The following is a 22,071-nucleotide window of genomic DNA, read 5'->3' as shown; positions in this document are numbered from 1 at the left end:
TTCTGAGAAAACATAAAAAGAATTGTCTGATTTGTGTACTACTAAGACAAAGTCCTGTTGATTCAAATTTTTTAAAAAGTGCTTTTTTTTATCTTGTGGGCAAAGCGCTGATATAAATTGTGTGCAATGATTCATTTATTTAAAAAAAAAAAATCTAAACAAAACCAAAGAGGAGGCAGACTGTCATGAATCCGTTTTATTTATCAAACAGTTGTTCATAAATACAATACAAATCCATTTTCAGAGACCGTCTTATATAACAATATACAGTTTGAATGGGAGTTTGTGTTGAAAGGAGACTGTTATATGAATAGGTTAATGGTTTCTGTATAAAAAGAAATGAGACAATTTTACTATCGAACAATAAGTACTATAATGCTTCTCCAAACCACAAAACGGACACCAAGACACTGATTAGCGTCATCGCTAACTAGTTTAGCGATCCGTGCTAAGTAGTAACATCTCTCTCATCAACAAATATGAACAATACAATTAGCTTCATTTACACACCTCTGACGGAGGTTTAACGACACAAGGCAGTATCTCTCAACACTTTGAAATATTGATTCAGCAGCCCAACCTGAGAGTAGCAGTGAACTCTCTCTCTTGCTTTTTTTCGCTTTTTTTTTTCAAATCACTGGCCATAGACTTCACTATCAGTGGATGAGACCGCTCCTACAGACATTCCACCACGCCTTCCCGTAGGGGGGCGACCCAGGCAGAACGTTGTCTTTTACTGCGATAAACTCAAACACACACTGCGTTCTAACGCCGTATTTAGGCGGAAACAGGACGAAATTTTTAGTGCATACAACCAGGCAGGAGTGTCTCGAGAGTGATTTGGTCGAGGATTCAAGGTCATTATTATGTAAAATGGCACCATACATGCACTTTGAAACGTTGAAACTGAAATGAATGGGAAAAAATTAGCATAACTTTAGCTTGAAATATTTACGTAAAAGGAATGATAACTGCTTGGGTTTTTTTTTTTTTTTTTTTTTTTTTTTGCTTTTGACCAAGACTCTAGACTGTTTTACGTTCATATCTATAGAAATTCCGGGATTTATGCATTTACTTACAAGAATTTTCAACTTGAAAAAACTTGTTTTGTGACGGCCACCATGGTGGATTTTGTATCTACCGTGATTTCTGGACTGTAAAGCCGCCTGATTATTATTATGGAATTTTATTGTCATCATCATCGGTATCATTGACAATCATTGCAATTACAAAATGTGATATGATTTGCCCGAAGGAACCGAAAAAGACGATAAAGGCGGACGAGATAAAGCATATGCTTATCAGTTTCCCGTCCCCCATTATAAGCCGCATCGACCAAATTTCAGCGGATTTTGGAGATGTATGCCGTACCTGAATATAAGCCACAGGTACTGTATCCATATCTTAACATTGGGTATTTACTAGGACTGTCAAACGGTTAAAATTTTTTAATAGTTAATCACAGCTTAAAAATTACAAGTAATTAATCGTAATTAATCGCAATTCAGACTATCTTTAAAATATACCATATTTTTCTGTAAATTATTGTTGGAATGGAAAGATAAGACAAGACGGATAGATACATTCAACATACTGTACATAAGTACTGTATTTGTTTATTCTAACAATAAATCCACAAGATGGCATTAACATTATTAGGCAAGGCAAGGCAAATTTATTTATATAGCACAATTCAAAACAAGGCAATTCAAAGTGCTTAACATCACACGAAGATCATAAAAATCACATTTAAATCAATACAACGTAAAAACCAAGACAATCAAAATCGGAAATAAAATATTATACATAAAAATCGCATTTAATAACAAATAAAAATAAATAAATACAAATAAAACAAAAACTACTACTAATAATAATTGAAATCAGCAATGGAGATAAGCACAAGAGGAATAGAAAGCAAGTAGATTGAAATATATAGACAGTTATGGATATGCAGTGCTAAACAAAAGCGTTTTTAGCCCTGATTTAAAAGAGCTAAAAGTTTGAGCGTACTTCAGACGTTCGGGTAACTTGTTCCAGAGGTGAGGAGCATAATAACTAAATGCTGCCTCACCCTGCTTGGTTCTTGTTCTTGGAACATGCAGAAGACCGGTTCCAGACGACCTTAGGGGTCTAGATGTCTCATAGGAATCTAACAATTCAACCATGTATTTTGGTCCAAGGCCATTAAGTGTTTTGTAGACGAGCAGTAGTATTTTATAGTCTATCCTTTGACTCACTGGAAGCCAGTGTAGCGATTTCAAAACCGGTGTAATGTGGTCCAGCTTCCTTGTATTTGTGAGGACTCTGGCTGCAGCATTCTGTACTAGCTGCAGCTTCCTGACAGATTTTTTTTATCAAGACCCGTAAATATACCGTTGCAGTAGTCCAATCTGCTGAAAATGAATGCATGCATAAGTTTTTCCATGTCTTGAGTCAGAAGCCCCTTAATTCTGGTTATATTTTTTAGGTGGTAAAAAGCGGATATAGTGACGGACTTTAGATGGCAATCAAATTTTAGGTCGGAGTCAATAATTACGCCAAGGGTTCTGACTTGATTTGTAGCTGTAAGTGACATTGTGCTAAGTTGGCTGCTTATCTTTGACCTTTCCTTTTTTGGCCCCAAAATGATCACCTCTGTCTTCTCCACATTTAACTGGAGAAAATTTTGGCACATCCATTCATTGATTTGATGAATGCATTTACTCAGGGAGACTAAGGGACTATAATCATGTGGGGACACAGAAATGTACAGTTGTGTGTCATCTGCATAGGCGTGATAGGAGATGTCATACTGTTCCATTATCTGAGCTAACGGAAGCATATAGATGTTAAATAAGAGTGGTCCAAGAATTGACCCTGGGGACTCCACACGTGAATTTGGTTCGTTCTGACTGATAGTTTCCAATTGACACAAAGAAATCCCTATCATGGAAATAGGATGTGAACCACTGAAGAATAGTGTCAGTAAGCCCTACCCACTGTTCCAATCTGCTGAGTAGTATGTTGTGATCAACCGTGTCAAATGCGGCGCTGAGATCCAATAGTAGCAGAACAGATGATTTGCCTGCATCGGTATTCCGACGAATATCATTTAGGACTTTGATAAGCACGGTCTCGTTGCTGTGTTGTGGCCGAAATCCAGACTGAAATGAGTTAAAGATTGTTTTGCATCATAAAAGTCTGGATCTGTTCAAACAGAACCCTTTCGATAATTTTCCCCAGGAATGTCAGATTTGATATCGGCCTGTAATTACTAATGGTTGAGGCATCCAGATTAGGTTTTTTAGGAGAGGTTTTATTACTGCAGTTTTTAAAGTCTGAGGAAACTCTCCTGTTTGGAGAGAAGTATTTATAATCTGAAGTATGTCCGGGGCTATGCAATGAAAAACAGTTTTGAAAAAGTTTGAAGGAAGGATGTCAAGGCAGCATGTTGTGGGCTTTAATTTTGACACAATTTCTGTTAAAGTGGAATAGTCCAAGAGGCTAAACTGTCTAAGCTTGACGTGGGGGACATTTTGGGAGGCATTTAGTGTAACATTTGTTAATCTGGAGTTGCACACAGTCTGTCTAATCTTTAGTACTTTGTGTGTAAAGAACGCTGCAAAATTATCACAGGACACCTCAGATGCCAATTCCTGAGGTATTGATGCTTGTGGGTTTGTCAGTTTGTCAACAACAAAAAATAGTGTGCGAGTATTGTTGGTGTTTCTACTAATGATTTCTGAAAAACATGACTGTCTAGCATTTTTCAGTTCCTGGTTGTATTTGCGAAGACTCTCTTTGTAGATATCATAAAAAACTAGGAGTTTGTTTTTTCGCCATCTGCGTTCTGCTCGTCTACAAACTTGCTTTTGTTTTATAGCTAGTATGCATTTCTCCAGGGTGAACTCTTCTTTCTTGACAAAGTTTTTGTCTTAATCGGGGCAATAGTGTCCATTACAGTTATCACACTGGAACTGAAACTATTTACAAGTTCTTCCACTGGAGGTGTTGTAGGGGTTAATGGTGAGGCATAGGCCTGTGTGAATAACGCACAAGTGTTATCACTTATGTAACGCTTCCTAATCACCTCTGTTTCCCTTTTCAGAGGATGGACAGGGGTGGTCATTTTAAACATAATGCAGTAGTGATCAGACAGAGCAACATCATTCACTGTGACCTCAGAGATGTTAAGACCTTTGGGTATTATTAAGTCCAGTATGTGCCCTCTGTTATGTGTTGGAACTGTGTCATGCTGAGATAAACCAAATGTATCCAAAATATTTAAAAGCTCTCTAGCACATCCTTCTTCAGGATTATCAACATGAATGTTAAAGTCACCCACTAAAACAACACAATCAAAGTCCATGCAGACGGAAGACAGTATTTTGGTAAGCTCATCAAAAAACATTGTTTTATACTTCGGTGGTCTGTAAATTGTTACCAAGGCAGCTCTGCAAGGGCTTTTTAGCTGAATGACAATATACGCAAAGGAATCAAACTGACCACATGAAATATTCGTGCATTGAAAACTGTCCCTGATCAGACTGGCAACCCCACCTCCTTTCTTATGGGTTCTTGGCGCACTAAAGAAATTGAAGTTTGTGGGGGTTGCCTCAATCAGAACTGTCGAACTCTTATCTTGATCTAACCAAGTTTCTGTTAGGAACAACATGTCAAGGTTATGTTTGCTGATAAAATCATTAATTAAGAAAGATATGCCAGCTAAAGATCTAATATTTAGCAGAGCTAATTGGAGATGCCAGACTGGATTCACTGGTGAGTTTTGGGAATGACATACTATGCTTAACAGGTTGGCAGAGTTGATTGAACGTTTTTTATTTCTCACCAGTCTAGCCCTTTTTTTGTTGTTTATCACCACTGGGATTGTTGAGCATACATACTGTACTCCATAAGGCCCCGGCTTTTGCTGGGACAGAACAGTCTTTGTAATGTTGTCACAGCCTGGACCCGGTGCACATCATATTAGTGTCACAAACATGGCTTCCTCCATAGAAGGATAATACCGTGTAGTTCCAGAGTTGTAGTGCTTTGGCTTTGCCCCGAGAGAATTCCAGGGGAGGCTGGTTGGTTTGTTGCCATCTTCCCCTGGCACCTGTCGGGTGTGACAGGTACAGGGGTGGAAGCGAAGACATGAACTTGAGAACATCAAGAGACTGGTTAACCTTGCTATCTAGATCCATGGAGTCCCAATCAGGTTGACTCCTTATTCCATCCAAACTAAGTCGTCGGCGGGGTGGCTTCCGGGACTGTGGGGATTTAGGCCTTGATGAGGCCTTAGCCTGACTGAGTCGGCGGAGTGGTGGCATCTTGGAGTGTGAGGATTGGGGGCTGGATGGGGCCTTATCGTGGAGTCGGCGGCGTGGTGGCGTCTTGGAGTGTGAGGATTTGGGGCTGGATGGGGCCTTGTCAGCAGAGGATTGCACAGTCGGGTGGTTCTCCTCCTGTTGAGCTGATGGAGCCGCTTCTTGGGTCTCGTCTGAAGGGGGTCGATCACCTGCTACCAGGGTCTCCTCCCGTTGAGGCAGTGGAGCCTCAGCAGAGGAGGGTTGGTCACAGCCTGGCAGGGCTGGCTCAGTCATTTCCCCTTCAGCGACTGTACGCTCCATTTTTGGAGGAGATGTAGATCCTCCGTGCACACTGTCTGATTCAGCACTCATCCCAGCCTCCATGTTTATCAGATGTTTTGGGACAGCTTGCCTCCTTTCCTCGAGATAAGCAGACTGTCTGTGCCTCAAGAGATAAAACATGCTGCTGCTTAGTAACCGCACTCCTGAATTATTTAGGTGAAGGCCATCATTCTTAAAGAGATGCCTGCGCCCTGAAAATATGTTGAAATTGTCAATGAAGTACAGTGGTACCTCTACATACGAAGTTAATCCGTTCCAGGACCTTGTTTGTAAGTCGAAATGGTCGTATGTCGAGCAGGATTTTCCCATAGGAATACATTATAATTCCATTAATTTGTTCCACAGCCCAAAAACCTTCACTAAATCCTTAAAAAATACTGCTGGTACTATTACAAATGGCAATTACACATAGCAAAACAAATAAATTATAAATCAAAATCGGAATAACAATAATAATAATAATTCCTGTATTAATGTAACGAATCGGGTTCTAATGTGGCGGACGTTTTTTTGCCGACCCTGAACGCACCGCGGAGCTGACGTGCCAGAGAGACCGGTGAGCTTGCGTTTCATTTTCACTTTGAATGCTTTCTTGAGAACACCGTCATTTGCGGCAGACAGAAGGTGTTTTTGTTTTGAATAAGTTGTGAAATAAATGATAAAAACGTGGCGAAGTTGGCGATTTCTCTGGAGATGTTACCACAATAAGAATTGTCAGCTTAACTTATAAAGACTGGCGAACGATGGTCGGAGGAGGACCGTGGAGATGTATTGTTGAGCCATTTCACGGATGCCCACCCTACGCTCATATTTTTCTGTCATTTGCATCTTCATTTAGAAGGTAAGCGTCAACTTTTTCCTTGTTTCACCACCTGTACCAACCTTTTCTGAAACCAGTGTTGATTTGTCACACAAGAAAATCCGCCGTGCATTCGTCTGCGGTGCTGCCATTGTCGTCGTATTTCGAACATGTCGTCGGATGTAGAAACAAATGGCGAGTCAAATTTTACGTCGGATGTCGAAAAGTTCGCGTGTCGAAGCGATCGTATGTAGAGGTACCACTGTACATCGATTGTCCAGCGCATGTAGCTTTGAGCCATTTGTTGAGCATCATCACTCTGCTGAAACTTTCATCCCCCAGCCTGGGCACGGGTATGGGTCCACTGAAAAATACCTCAGTATTTAAAGTTCCGACTTTGTTTATCAGTTCAGTGAAGCCTTGCTTTAAAAGCTCTGATTTTTGCTTCGCTCTAGCACATCCTTCTTCAGGATTATCAACATAAATGTTAAAGTCACCCACTAAAACAACACAATCAAAGTCCATGCAGACAGAAGACAGTATTTTGGTAAACTCATCAAAAAACATTGTGTTATACTTTGGTGGTCTGTAAATTGTTACCAAGGCAGCTCTGCAAGGGCTTTTTAGCTGAATGACAATATATTCAAAGGAATCAAACTGACCACATGAAATATTCGTGCATTGAAAACTGTCCCTGATCAGACTGGCAACCCCACCTCCTTTCTTATGGGTTCTTGGCGCACTAAAGAAATTGAAGTTTGTGGGGGTTGCCTCAATCAGAACTGTCGAGCTCTTATCTTGATCTAACCAAGTTTCTGTTAGGAACATCATGTCAAGGTTATGTTTGCTGATAAAATCATTAATTAAGAAAGATTTGCCAGCTAAAGATCTGATATAAAATGCTACTATTTTAATATATGTTTATATATTTCAATATTTATTTCAACATGTATTTATTCATTTCGATATTTATTTATTTCAATATTTATTTATTTCAATTTATGTTTATTTCAATTTTTACTTCTATTTTTCACTTATTATTTATTGATTCCAATTTATACTTATTTATTTCCATTTTTATGTATATATTTCAAATGTTATTTTATTTACGGGGAACAAGAGTGTAAGAATGAATTAAATAAATAGTTAAATAAATAAATGTTGAAATAAATAAATTAATTAAATAAAAATTGAAATAAATATATATATTGGAAATATTGAAATAAATTAATAAATGTTGAAATAGCAGCATTTTAATGCCACTTTTAACTAATTTTTGCACTCCTGGTCCTCCATATCTTACTGCAGGTCTTAATGCACGAATTCGATTTTTTTCGTGTTTTTCCAACTCATTAACTTAACAGTTTGAACGGGACAAGTCGCATAGAAGTAGACCATTTCTAATTCGATCGGGGCCACATTTTTCCAGAATGTCGCGGCGGGCTGAACTGTCAGGTCTCCCAAATCGGAATTCATGCAGCAATTAGTCAGCAAAGAGCGAGACAGACAGGGAGGGCAACAATGAAAAACAATGAGAATAGGTCTAAAAAAATAGGTACAATATGGCGGCCGGAAACAGCGACACGCCCATTTTGTGACGTAGGTGAGTAGGGTCTATAGGGAAGAGGAAGGGGTTCAATTATAGGAGGTTTTCACATATCTGTTATTGGCTAAATCCTGTTTATTTTTGTTTATCTTGCATCTTATGTATATGGTTATTTAGTTCATTTCATTGTTAATATGAGGACTAGTTACATAGGGCGGACAGATATAATTAAGGAATAGAAATGGGGGTAGGTTTTAATAAGCAAATGCTTCATCCTACTCCTTTTTGGACACAATGAATAAATTCTGATCTTGTTTATTTTTATCATTATTAATATTGTCTTAACTATTGTTTCTGTTATCTCGAGAATATCATTGGTTCTGTCTGATTTTTTTTTTTGTTTTTAAGAAAAAATTCATTTTGTTTTTCGTTTTTTTTTGTTTGTATATTATTTTTATTTTGTTTTTCTCATGTCCAAATAAAGCATTTATTCATTCATTCATTCATTCAAGTTTCCTCAGCACATCTCGGACTGCGAATTAGTACGCAAAAAATCGGATTTGTGCATTAAAACTTGCGGTATGAACCTAGCCGAAGTGACCAATTAACAGGAAGTGACGTGGAAATGCCCTAAAATCAAAGCAAAATGATACAAACTTTGAAGGAAAAGACCATTGAACAGGAAATGCTTTTACTTATGAACTTGAAAGTATTTGGCTGCAACGAAAAGAGGGTAGCAAATTGTCTGACGGCGCAAACAGTCCTTACCTTCTTGTACTTGAAGACCAAGACAGCGACAGCAAGAAAAAGGAGGACCAAAGGGATGGTGATGTCCACCGTCCTCCTCCTTTGTCGCTCTTCACAAAAAAAATCAAACGCGAGGTCATATGCGTCAGACGACAACGGAAGCGCACGCATCTCACCTTCTATGCGCTCGTTGCTCAACACCTTGGCGAGGTACAGCGGGGTGACGACGTCCTCCGGCACACCGTCCAGCTGGAAGACGCACTCGTAGCGAGCGCGCTCGTCCACCGTTACGAGGCGAGCGCTGGTCTGGAAGGTCCCGTCGTGGTTGGGAAGGATCTCGTTCATCTCCACGTTCTCGTCGAGCCGCTCGCCATCCTTCCTCCAGAAGAGGACGGCCGCCCTTGGGTAGAAACCGGTAGCGTGGCAGGTGACCGGCCATCCCGCCGTCTTCTGCAGCAGGGACACCCGTGGGAGCTCTGCCGACAAAGAGTGCTGAAAATGACATTGTGACCTCACTTCATCTGAGATTTTAGCTCACCTCCTGTTCATTCTGATGTATTTTATTTTGTTAACTCATTGCCCACCATTGAAAGCGGTAGACATTTGATGAAGGTTCAACTCACTCCCTGTGTCAAGTTCAAAAATAGATCCTTAGGTAGATATTGTAAAATTACCCAAAAATAAGGAGAGAATACACTCAGTTTTCTTGGCCAAGGAGAGCAAAAGAGTGACTAGTGACAGTCACCAAAATTGATCTAAAGAAAAAAAATCCTCCTTGGTATTTTATTTAGGGGTTTGTCCTAAAAATGGGTGCCGCCCTGAGGGAGGGGGTAAGCAAGCTGGAGACACCCATGTGATTTTGATTGGATATGTGTGTGCATGTAGGTGGAACTAAGTAAGTACACGTGTGTAAGCAAGGGCTCATGTAAACAATCATGTAAACAGTCAAAATGACCCAGACACTTCAGTTATGCAACGCTGCAGCCATGGAAGATGTCCTCGGATGGAAAATTGTCCTCGAAGGTCTAGACGAAAGTCCAGACGCCAGGTGCTGAAGATGTCTCGGAAGGTCTAGTTACGCAATGATGCAGCCATGAAGCAAGGCAGTTGTCATCCCGACCCTCTTTTACTCTTTGTAACACTTAAGCATTATACTACAACCTGGTACAGCAAGCAATAATCATTTACTGGTTATATTAGTAAGATAAATATGGCAATATGTATTAGTTATGGTATATATGAGCACAAGCAAATATTCAATCAATCAATCAAGGAAATATTTAATCAATCAAACCTCGATAATTACCTCAACACCCTGTATATTTTGAATCATTTCATGTTTACATCTCACAACCTCGTGGCTCTGACGGTGGGGGTCTCGCGGTAATTCATCGCGAGAGCTGGAAAGTCTCGCCGGTCGCTGTGCCAACTTCAAGCTCGTTTGAGTGCACTGTGTCTGAGCTTTCTGGTCCCATTCCCACCATTATTGCCACAGTTTACCGCCCTCCAAAACAGAACAGTAAATTTTTAAATGACTTTGTTTCTTTCCTCCCCCATATATTATCTCCCTCACCAAACAATAATAATCTTGAACAACATCAACCTGCCCCTCACCAAAATCTTCAATTCCTGTTTGGAAAGTTTTGGTTGTCAATAATATATCATTTTCCCCACTCACTCAGAAGGACACATTCTGGATCTAATCTGCTACTCAGGTGTCACCTCCTTGGATCTCACAGCCAATCAACTCCCAATTACTGACCATCTTCTCATCATTCACAGTCAGTCTCACGCTCTCCATCCCTAAGAAAACCACGTCTCATCACATTCCGGAAAATCTATACACCCCTAATGCTCTGGCTTCACACTATAATAAAGGACTTCTTAATATTCTCAATACAATCGCCCCGTTTAAAACCCCATCCGTCTCCTTCTACATCTCCGCCCCTGGGTTCACTCTGCTCTCCGTCTCATGAAAGCTTAAGGTCGTCAGCTGGAACACCTCTACAGGAAAACAGGTCCTACCATTCACAATGCAATCTACAGCAACCACATAGCAGCTTGTAAGGATTCAATTGCCAAGACCAAAACCATCCACTACTCCAGACTAATCACCGCCAGTCAAGGTAACCTCAAAACTCTCTTCAGTCTTCTCAACACTATCACCAAACCCCAACTGGCTGTGTGCCAGTCCCCTCCCACTGGCACACAGCCTCCTTCTGCAACTCCATCATGAGATTCTTCACTGATGAAGTCAAGAGCGTCCACCATGACCTCTGATCAACCCCTCATCCCAGCATCTTAGTTGACTAGCACCCGCCCTCACGCCCATTTTCCTCCTTCCACCTCCTCTGTCACTCCGACATCTCTGAACTTATCCGGAAGTCCAAATCAACTGGACCCCATACCCTCACAGCTGGTCAAAGCCTGCTCCCCCTCCCTGGTCCCACTCATTTCCACTATCATCCACTCATCTCTCACCTCTGGAATTGTCCCAACTTCTTTTAAAACTGCTGCCATCACTCCAATTTTCAAGAAACCTGGTGCTGACTGCTGAAATTTCAACAACTTCCATCCCATATCCAACCTACCTTTCATCTCTAAAATCCTTGAAAGAACTGTTGCCTTTCAACTCCATTCTTACCTATCCCACAATAACCTTTATGAACAGTTCCAGTCTGGTTTTTGTCCAGTCTACAGCACTGAAACAGCACTTGTTAATAACCAACAATGTCCTCATGGCAGCTGACTCTGGATTCCTCTCCATCCTCATCTTCTTGGACCTATCTTTAGCTATCCACACCATTAGTCACGCCATCCTCCTCCACCGTTTATCCACCATTGGCATCACCCACACCCCGTTGAACTGGTTCTCATCCTGCCTTTCTGGACGTTTTCATTACATACAACTCAAGTCCCTTAAATCCACTCCCTCACCCATTACCTCCGGAGTCCCTCAGAGCTCTGTCCTCGGGCCCCCACTGTTCATCATCCACCTCCTTCCCGTTGGCGATATTTTCCATAAATTCAACATCAACTTTCAATATCACGCCGATGACACCCAGCTCTACCTCACTTCCGAATATCCCTCCCCTCTCCCGCCCACCAAATGACCCAAAATGCATCAAGTCGCTAAAACCAACAGTCCGTCTCACCCTAGCCATGTTGAATAAACTTCTTCGTTCTCCGCTCTCCTGGTATATCTATTCCCTCGCGCTAAAGTTTTTTTGTCACTTTATCAACTGCACATCCACCCGTTGCTAATTGGTCCACTCCACTGTCTGTTTGCTGTGGCTTGCTCCACCCTAGGAATTTGATCCCCCGAACCGTCGCCAGACTCCAAAGCTGGAACAGAGGTGAGTCTGGTGTACCAGGCAAAAATACCACAGCCATCCCCTCACCATCGACAATTCCACTGTTTCACCCTCCCCCCATGTCAAGACCCTGGGTGTCATCCTGAACAGTACACTTTCTTTCCATTCACACATCAATAATATTACCCGGATTGCCCACTTCCACCTACGCACCATCAACCGCATCCGCTCCTCCCTCATCCCCCATTCTGCTGCCATCCTGGTTCATAGTCTGCATAGTTACTGCAACTCCCTCAAAAGACCCTCATAAACTGCAACTGGTCCAGAATTCAGCCGCTCGATTATAACCCGTACTAGTGACGGGATCTGTCGTTCACTTGAGTAAACGAATCCATTCCGGTTCATTCAGTAAAAAGATTCGTTCAAACAAATCGTTCAATGAATCGTTCGCCCCCCCTCATCTCCCTTCCCGCCCAAATGAATCGCTTGTTTAGTGAACGAGAAGTGACGTTGCCGAACGAATCGCCAAAGACCACTTCGCAGTATAACTGAACGGGAAGTGACATTCCTTGCTCCCTCCTATTGATTGGGGGCACTCTGAGGTCATTTTTTGTCCGTTTTGGATCATTTCCTGTTGACTTTGAGGCATTCCTGGGTCACTTCCTGGTTTTTCTTCAATTTCTGTTAATTTTGAGGCATTTTTGGGTCACTTCCTGTGCAGGTCGATTTCCAATAGTCTCAGTGCATTTCTGGGTCACTTCTTGTTTGTTTTGATGCATTTTTAGATCATTTGCTGTTGACTTTGAGGCATTCCTGGGTCACTTCCTGTTTTTGGTCAATTTCTGTTAATTTTGAGGCATTTTTGGGTCACTTTCTGTAGATTTCAGTTCAGTTTCCAATGGTCTCAGTGCCTTTCTGGGTCACTTCTTGTTGATTTTGATGCATTTTTAGATAATTTCCTGTTGACTTTGAGGCATTCCCGAGTTTTTTGGTCAATTTCCATTATTTTTTAGGCATTTTTGGGTCACTTTCTGTAGATTTCAGTTCAGTTTCCAATGGTCTCAGTGCATTTTGGGTCACTTCTTGTTGATTTTGATGCATTTTTTAGATCATTCCTGTTGACTTTGAGGCATTCCTGGGTCACTTCCTGTTTTTTGGTCAATTTCTGTTAATTTTGAGGCATTTTTGGGACACCTCCTATTGATTGGGGGCACTCTGAGGTCATTTTCTGTCCGTTTTGGATCATTTCCTGTTGACTTTGAGGCATTCCTGGGTCACTTCCTGGTTTTTCTTCAATTTCTGTTAATTCTGAGGCATTTTTGGGTTACTTCTTGTAGATTTTGATGCATTTTTACATCATTTCCTGTTGACTTTGAGGCATTTCTGGGTCACTTCCCGTTTCTTGGGCAATTTCTGTTACTTTTGAGGCATTTTTGGGTCACTTCCTGTTGATTGGGGACACTCTGGGTCACTTACTGTCCATTTTTGATCATTTGGTGTTGACTTTGAGGCATTCCTGGGTCACTTCCTGTTTTTTGGTCAATTTCTGTTAATTTTGAGGCATTTTTAGGTCACCTCTTGTTGATTGGGGGCACTTTGAAGTCACTTTCTGTCCGTTTTGGATCATTTCCTGTTGACTTTGAGGTATTCCCGGGTCACTTCCCGTTTCTTGGGCAATTTATGTTAATTTTGAGGCTTTTTTGGGTCACTTCCTGTTCAGGTCGATTTCCAATAGTCTCAGTGCATTTCTGGGTCACTTCCTGTTGATTTTGATGCATTTTTAGATCATTTCCTGTTGACTTTGAGGCATTCCCGAGTTTTTTGGGTCAATTTCTGTTAATTTTAAGGCATTTTTGGGTCACTTTCGTATTTTAAAAATAAATGTTAAAGTTGCTAAATAATGTTGTAAATGTGCAACAACAACAAAAGTGACTCTAAAAATTTCACACCATTTTAAACACTGTGTGGCGTTAAATGTGAGATAATGTTGTCGTAATTTTCAGCATGTGCTGCTTTACAAACGGCGCCCCATAATCCTGGGTTACCTACTGTTGTTTTTTTAATCACTATGTAAGTTTTTGGACATTTACAGGTCGCTTTCTGTACATTTTGGATCATTTTCTGTTGATTTGGAGGTATTTCCGGGTCACTTCTTGTTGATTTTGATGCATTTTTGGGTCACTACCTGATCATTTTGGGTTGATTCCTCTAAAGAATGAAATTCACAAATAATGGGTGATAGAAGAAACAAACAAAATTCGTGCGGCAAACCCGAATAGTGCTAGACAGAAGGTTGGGGAAAGGCTGCAATGACAGTCAGGTTTCTGTAGGGGGAAGGCACATTACCTGTTCTCCTCAGGACGTCCCTCCCAAAGCTCAGGTACTTCTTCAAGTAAGAAGGGCAGTCCTCAGTTGCGTAAAACTTCAAGAATTCATTATAGCCCTCTTCTCGGTCCCACTTGTTTTTGGTGATGACAGCCCGCGGGTGGACGGCGATCCATCTCATTCCCTTCAAATCAAACCATATGAAGTCTTCTCCGTCGTAAGCGTAGTGAGTCCAACCATCGACCTGGTCGGTCTCATCGTCCCATTGGCAACCAGACATCCACTGAATCATGTGAAGACCTGAGAGAAAGGCACGTCAGATGATAGGCCAACGTCTGGCTGGATGAAATGCTCCAAACTGGAACGGCCACCAACCTCCCGTTTTGTTGAAGCGCTCTTGAAGAATTTGAATGCTGACGTTGTTGGCCTGCTGATTATCAATATTGATTTCTGTCTGTCTCTCCCAGTAGCGTGGGTCCTCTGCTATGATTTTCTTCATCCACTCCTGTTTTGCTACCAATTTCCTGCTCTTGCTGTCGTATTGTAAAATCTGAATGCCGTCAACGTAGCCCGTGCTCAAATACTCTGGGAAGTTTGGAATTTGAAACGACGCAGTCACGATATTCTTGAGCGAGTGGATCACTGAAAGAAAGGGACGGACGGACAGATGGACAAACGGGCTATTAGTGCCACGCAAAGAAAGGGAAAAAATGAAAAGACGACTAGAATAAAGTCAATTATTATGAGATTCAAATGATCCTCGATTTTTAAGACAATTCTTAAAAGATAAATGTTAGTATGAGTTGTAATAATTTGATATTAAAACCCCTCTTAATGTGTTCGTTTTAATAAAATTTGTAAAATTATTTTAAATGATAGGCATGGCCGGCCCAGCCTATAGGCAGACTATGCAGCTGCTTAGAGCCCCTGACCACTAGGGGGCCCCCGATCTGGCAATTGTTTAATTTATATTCTATTTTGTTTACTACAGTTTGCTTTATTTGACTTTTGTGAGTTTTGATACTTGATTACAAGCTTAAAAAAAATAAAATTTCTTCCTTCTTTCTTTCCTCTTTTAGAAAAAGGTTTGGCGCTATCTACTGTAAGTACTGACAATCATTTGGGGTGAGAAGTTTGAAGTATGCAGTGCAAAAAAAATCTGATTAATTCACAAAATATGGACGTATGGCTTGGATTACATGTATGGGTTTCACAGTACACTGTGACGAAATGGTGGGCCAAAAATATGGGCCCCTTTGCATTATTTTGCTTAGAGCCACCAAATGGCCTGGGCCGGCCCTGACGTCAGGGGGGGCCATGTTCGGTCCTCGAGAGCCCCTATCCAGCTTGTTTTCCATGTCTCCCTCCTCCAACACACCTGAATCAAGTAATCAGGATTGTTATCAGGCTCCAGCAGAGCTTCCTGATGAGCTAATCATTTGATTCAGGTGTGTTAACGGAGGGAGACATGGGAAAAAAACTGGATAGGGGCTCTCGAGGACCGGACTTGGGCACCCCTGCTTTACGTATTAGGTAAACCACTCTGGTCACAAACTGAAGTCGCAGATTAGCTGGCATCTTTTAGCTAACTGGCTATGAATACAATGATAATGAAATGTGATTTGAGTGAGAGGCTTTCACTCAAGAGCTTTGTTTAATATTTTGTTAACATGATACAGTGATATGAAAAAATATCTGAACCTTTTAGAATTTCTCACAATTCTGCATAAAATCACCATCAAATGTGATCTGATCTTTGTCAAAATCACACAGATATAAAAACAGTGTCTGCTTTAACTAACATGACCCAAACATTTATAGGTTTTCATATTTTAATGAGGATAGCACGCAAACAATGACAGAAGGGGGGAAAATGAGTAAGTGAACCCTCTACCTAAGGAGACTTAAAGGGCAACTGAGGACCTTTCCGGATTTTGGTGTAATTTTACGAATATAAACTTTGGACGAGTTCGTCAAAACAACCATGACATTATCAACACGTAATTGCAAGGATAATATGCGTTTTTTTGCACTCCGTTAATGGTCCCTTCGTAAACCCGGAAGTGTGACGTAGATTCCCCGACGCAACAGAGAAGACTATCCACAGCTAGCGTAGGGCGGCGCGTCCCTTGTTGCTATGGTGTTGCTATGGCCATAACTCAAAAACTACGCGGTCACTTTTTTTTCTTTTTTTTTTTTTAATGTGACTTTTTGAGACAGCGAATGATGCATTTAATACAATTCAACTGAGTAAAACGCTCAAGGGCGAAATCCGAAGCTCTTCAGTTGCCCTAAATAAATGTAGTAACTTCAAGGTTTTTTCGAATAAATAAACAATCTGAGAGAACAACTTCAAATGAAGTTAGAGAAAATTCATGTCCCATATCAGTCATGTCATTTGAAATGAGCCAAAATGTCCACCATTCAATAAAAGGAATCCTTCGCATTTAAAACAGTCACAGTAGTTACCCCAAAGAGCCACTAGGCGGCGACTAAAGCATTACAAAGAAAGGCAGGCAATCATAGGACAAGCCATTCCCAAAATGCAAATTGCTAGGCTTTTGCAGAGATTTTGGTATTTAATTACTTTTCTTAGTGAATATTTCTTTCTGGCAACCCAGTAGTTATATGTCATAAGTTTATAATTCATTATTTTTCAATCGATTTTTGCCCCATGAATGCAAATGGTCTGCTCACATAACTAATCCCGACCATCTTCATTTGACTAGACGGTTCCAATATTTCCTGACTGTAGCCGACAGCTTACAATCTACACCAAGATTTCACATGCTAATAGAACTACATGCGAAATGACAGACGGTGGCGTTAATAAAATGCCGCCATTTTGAAGCAGTAGCCTTCTCAGAAAGGCCCTGTTGTGACGAACCTTCCTAGCGAATTGAAGTCACTTTTTATCTAAAATACTCTTAAATGCAAAAACATTAGCAATTTGAACAACTTTGACAGTTGATTCACAACATTTAATGATTTCCAAACATAGCAAAGGTTGATTGAAGCAATCCTTTTTGTGTTAGGACATTTGTCTAAATCATTAAATCCCCCCAAAATGTTGCTTCAATCAAAAAAAAATATTTTCAAAGAAAAAAATCTTTTTTTTTTTCAAAATTTTTTTTCCACATTTTTGGGGGGAAAATTATATGCAAATGACCAAGGTGCTGGAAAAATAATTTTGACCCATTTTATAATTTTTTTTCATTTCATTCATTTTTGTTGCAGTTGTATTGCTTTACAGCCCCCCGGGTGCCAGGGTAGGAAAAAAAAAAAATCATAGCTAATCTGTACCCACAGATTACTAATCTGTACCCACAGATTACTAATCTGTACCCACAGTTTACTAAACTGTACCCACAGTTTACTAAACTGTACCCACAGATTACTAATCTGTACCCAAAGATTATTAATCTGTACCCACAGTATAGCAATGACCCGGAAACTGTAGTCACCAATGTTTGGTGGGGACTCCAAACTGAGGGACCAACCGAGAAAGCACCTGTACCTTTTGCCCTCGGCGAACAATGGGGTTTTAAAAGGTAACTATTGCATTTGGTAGCCGTCTACATTTTCAGGTGTCATCCATCAATATGGCATGTTGTGTGCATTTTTAGTAGCTATTAGCTATTTTAGTAGCTTTAGCGGCTACTAAAAATAGCTAACTGACAAATGAACACTACTTGAATTAAGCACGCACGGACATGACAGCAGCACAGAAAATGTGCAAACACAACATGGCATATTGATTGATGACACCTGAAAGACGCCTACCAAAGAAAACGTGCAACCTTTTAAAACCCCTTTGTTCGCCGAGGGCAAATGGTGCAGATGCTTGCTCGGTCGGTCCCTCGGCGTTTGGACTCAGAGTCCCCGCCAAACATTGGTGACTACTGTTTTTGGGTCATTGCTAAACTATGGGTACAGATTAGTAAACTGTGGGTACAGTTTAGTAATCTGTGGGTACAGTTTAGTAAACTGTGGGTACAGATTAGTAAACTGTGGGTACAGATTAGTAAACTGTGGGTACAGGTTACTAAACTGTACCCACAGATTAGTCAACTGTGGGTACAGTTTAGTAATCTGTGGGTCCAGTTTAGTAAACTGTGGGTACAGATTAGTAAACTGTGGGTACAGATTAGCTATGATTTTTTATTTTTTCTATCCTGGCACCCGGGGGGCTCCGTAGAAAACCCATTGGCAGTGTTTGAAATACTTGTTCTCCCCACTATATATAGCAGGGGTGGGCAAACCGGTCCTCGAGGGCCACAGTGAGTCCAGGTCTTTGTTCCAACTGATTCAGCACAGACAGTTTAACAAATGAGGTTTCAGTGGAAACAAGAAGCACCTGACTGCAATCAACTTATTGCACTTGTAAGAAACCAGATTGGTGAAAGGTTGTCCTCATGATGAGTATGAACAAAAACCCGCACCCACTGCGGCCCTTTGTGGAATAGTTTGCCCACCCCTGATATATAGGAAAGTGAATTACATGCACTGACACTTTTCGGCCTCCAGGGGGGTTGCTGCCCCCCCTTCAAATCCGCTTATGTAGAACTAACATAAACGTATCAAATATGAGCGTACGAGAGCGAATCTAATTGGATCGGATGGAATACTAGTAGATAAAAATGCTGGCAGTCAACAGAAAATTGGCACCCTGCCTCCTCTCTTCCTACCTCAATCAAACTTTCCCAGGTAGTCACAGGTGGTATGAATTAGGTGACAGTGACACACCCACACCAAGCAACCACACACACTCATTAACCCTTTGCACACCAAAAAAGTAGTGCTTAAATTCCTGCCTCTAACAATTATTAAAATATTTGTACACATGTAAGTTTTTGTTTTATTTCTTAGTTATACTTTGGGGGAAAAAAACATCTTATATGTATTTCTTGCCAATGCTGTTAAATCTAAATGAATACATTGAACACACCAAACAAAGAAAACTTTTTTTTTTTACTGTAAATAAACTCCGCCTTAACTTCGCGGATTTTCTATCTTTGTGTTGAAGGGCCGGTTTCCATTAACAGCGAAAAGGAGGAATCACAGTACCATTGCATTTATTTTTAAAATTGACATTATAATAGTTACCCGTGACTTGAGTGATGAGTATTCTTTTGACAGAATACTTTATTTTTTAATTAATGACGACTTTTACTTGAGTCACTTTGTTTTGAAGTAACGCTTTTACTTTTGTAAATTATTTGGTGAACTGTGGCGATCATTATCATTTCATGGTAGAAAATATTTTAACCACTAGAGGGCACTCATGCTCTTTGGAAGCAGTCGGATACGCTTACTTGAGTACAAGTTTGGGTATTCTTGCCACCTCCGCGGATTTGACGGCAAAACTTTCGAAACTATCTATTTTGATGACGACATTTGCTCTGATCATAATGGACTTGGAAAACCGCTTAATTTTTCCTTATGATTTGCGAGTGGTCCGAGTCCAGTTTGTTGCTGGCAAAGCGCGTATTCCGATGTGAGGATGGTCAGATGGAAAAGTGCACTTACTAGGCGCGGCGCAGTCCATTTGCGCCAGCAAGAAGGCCGACAGCGCAATTATCTTCAGCGGCTTGTGCTGTTTTGAGTCCATCTCGTAATGACCACGGCCTCCGCGTCGGCCCGCCTGAGCCAAATTGCGCTGTGCTTTCATTTTCGCCGGTTGTCCGAGGGTTTTTCACCACCTGCTGACATCATTGCATTCTTAATCATTAAATTCCTTAAAATCCTTTGTGGGAATAATTTGGAAAAAATATCAAAATGATCACAGCAGACTCAAGTGTAAATGGCTAACTCACACTGTAGTTCTTTCTCCACTGGCAGTTTGTTTGTGGGAGGTATCGTGGACTTGGAGGGCTTGGACTCTGTGCTGATGTGGATAAGGTGGCTGTAAAAGATGTCCCGGGATGTACAGAAGTGGAAGGAAAATATTTCAGATGAGCATCTAGAAAGAGAAGACAGTAGGATGTTCCATTATATTAGTCAAACAGCTATTGATGGTGAAACCAGCATGACGTCTAACTTTTAGCAGCTTTCTGAACCTGGCTCAATCTGATGTTCAGATCCGGGCCACTAACTTTGACGGGCGAGGCTGAAAAGTAAAATAAATTCATGAAGCACTGCAACTACCCAGGACCATCCAATAATAATGAATTAAATAATATATGATAATTTAAAAAACAAAAAATGAAATTGAATATTTCTTGACATGAACGGAATTGCCATTTTAATGAATTAATGACACATTTAATAACAAATGTTTGCATTTAAATCCATGGCACTTTTGGTCCCGCATACCACAGAATTATGAAATTACTAATTGCATATTTAATGGTGTATTTTTTTCCATTAACCATGGCACTTTTAGGCAAGGCAAATGTATTTGAATAGCACAGTTTAACACAAGGTAAAAGTGCTTCACATCACATGAAAATTAGCAAGACACAATTTTAGTTCCCAATACACTTACTCCAAAATGGGAGAGGATGTCAATTTAACTGTCACTAATCCACAGCTGGCAGGGGCCACTTTTCCCAATCGCTCCCGTGGCTCTTCACCGTAGACAAATGCAAACAGCGCGGCAGAATGTACAGTTGTGAGGAAGGTTGCACTGCACTCTTCCCAAACCCTCATTTGGGTGGAGCCAGCTCAACCGATCCACCAATGATAACGACAGGTAGAACACGTCACTCACCGTACGGTGACACTGTTTACTGGAATGTGGCAGGGTAGTGTTCCAGGAGAGACAGACAAACATCTGATTGAGTCATGCTCAGCATGGTGTGACAGTTCACGACTATATTATGGTATACTATATACTCATGTCAGTCTGGTTTAAACAGGGGTGAAAGTGGATAGAATTTCTTGCCGGAACTCCCCGATGTGAAGGTCGCCACGGAGCCAGAAATTTGTTTTAATTATTTATTTTTTCTTTCATTTCTTGAGGGGAGGTGGGGGGGGGGTCAAACCTCTTAAACTATGCAAAGAAAATTGTAATATACGTTACATACATTACATACAATAGTAACATACATTCAGAAAAATAAGTGCAAATGACTTATATTATGCAGAGTGAAATGGAATATATTTTGACGATCGCACAAAAATAAAATCATAAATCATAAGGAAATGAATAAGTAGCCTCACATAAATGAACAAATAAAAGTCCAAAGTTCACATTGACAGCTCAGATGTTCTGAACCTCCCCATCAGAGCAAATAAAACCAAATATGATAAATTAGCCTCCTCAACTCTTTCCTTGCTCTTAAAGATTTTCTGTTGCATTGCCGTTTTTCCGTCGCATCAATTCAACAAGCTTTTTTTTTTTTTTTTTTTTTTTCGCTGTTCCAGAAAACATGCAAATTTGAACCGATCAGAGCTAACCGTCTCTGCTGATCACTTGTCAGTTTGTCAGCCTATTGAACGGATAAATGAGTCCAGGCCTTTTGCTTTGCTGCGCGCATTCGCACATTGACGTGACTCATCATCATCAGACTCGGATAAAAACTGCTGCAGCTGGGGAAACCTCCATGCCGTCCGTGGAATAAAATCAATAATAAATATTGGTGGAAACGGATTTCGCAACACAAGCACTTTATTATGCTTGTTGTTAACGCTTGTGTATGTAAATCTGATGGTAGATTGTTGTCTTCTTGCAGCTGAAATGCATGTGTGGCAGCTTAGATTTTT

At 40.7% G+C, this 22,071-nt stretch overlaps 1 protein-coding gene across 8 annotated transcripts; it reads right to left on the bottom strand.

The window, feature by feature from the left end:
* Window positions 1-1,652: 1,652 nt before the first annotated feature.
* LOC130918962 (class I histocompatibility antigen, F10 alpha chain-like) lies at window positions 1,653-20,999 on the bottom strand. Of its 8 annotated transcripts, XM_057841276.1 has the most exons (9): window positions 20,852-20,998; window positions 20,424-20,473; window positions 20,181-20,326; window positions 19,894-20,066; window positions 14,740-15,006; window positions 14,386-14,664; window positions 8,902-9,217; window positions 8,747-8,835; window positions 1,653-5,824 (listed from the first exon to the last, which is right to left on the bottom strand). In XM_057841276.1, the coding sequence occupies exons 4-9, from the start codon at window positions 20,033-20,035 to the stop codon at window positions 4,941-4,943; spliced, it is 1,977 nt and encodes a 658-aa protein (XP_057697259.1). In that variant the 5' UTR covers window positions 20,036-20,066; window positions 20,181-20,326; window positions 20,424-20,473; window positions 20,852-20,998; the 3' UTR covers window positions 1,653-4,940. The 8 variants fall into 8 exon arrangements, with proteins under 8 accessions (XP_057697259.1, XP_057697260.1, XP_057697258.1 ...); XM_057841277.1 differs by lacking the exon at window positions 20,424-20,473 and having other exon boundaries at window positions 19,894-20,069; window positions 20,852-20,999; XM_057841275.1 differs by lacking the exon at window positions 20,424-20,473 and having other exon boundaries at window positions 20,852-20,999.
* Between the last annotated feature and the right edge of the window lie 1,072 nt (window positions 21,000-22,071).

Source organism: Corythoichthys intestinalis, chromosome 7 (assembly GCF_030265065.1).
Source record: "Corythoichthys intestinalis isolate RoL2023-P3 chromosome 7, ASM3026506v1, whole genome shotgun sequence".
Classification (NCBI taxonomy): domain Eukaryota; kingdom Metazoa; phylum Chordata; class Actinopteri; order Syngnathiformes; family Syngnathidae; genus Corythoichthys; species Corythoichthys intestinalis.
This window is presented reverse-complemented; position numbering and strand designations above follow the sequence as displayed.

Excerpts from the sequence above, each read along its gene's own strand:
- LOC130918962 (XM_057841277.1), bottom strand. The coding sequence starts at position 20,035 with ATGAAAGCACAGCGCAATTTGGCTCAGGCGGGCCGACGCGGAGGCCGT. Across the intron at positions 14,665-14,739 it reads GCGCTTCAACAAAACGGGAG|GTCTTCACATGATTCAGTGG; the intron begins GTTGGTGGCCGT and ends CCTTTCTCTCAG. Across the intron at positions 5,825-8,746 it reads TGGTCTTCAAGTACAAGAAG|GGCGCAGGCATCTCTTTAAG; the intron begins GTAAGGACTGTT and ends ACATATTTTCAG.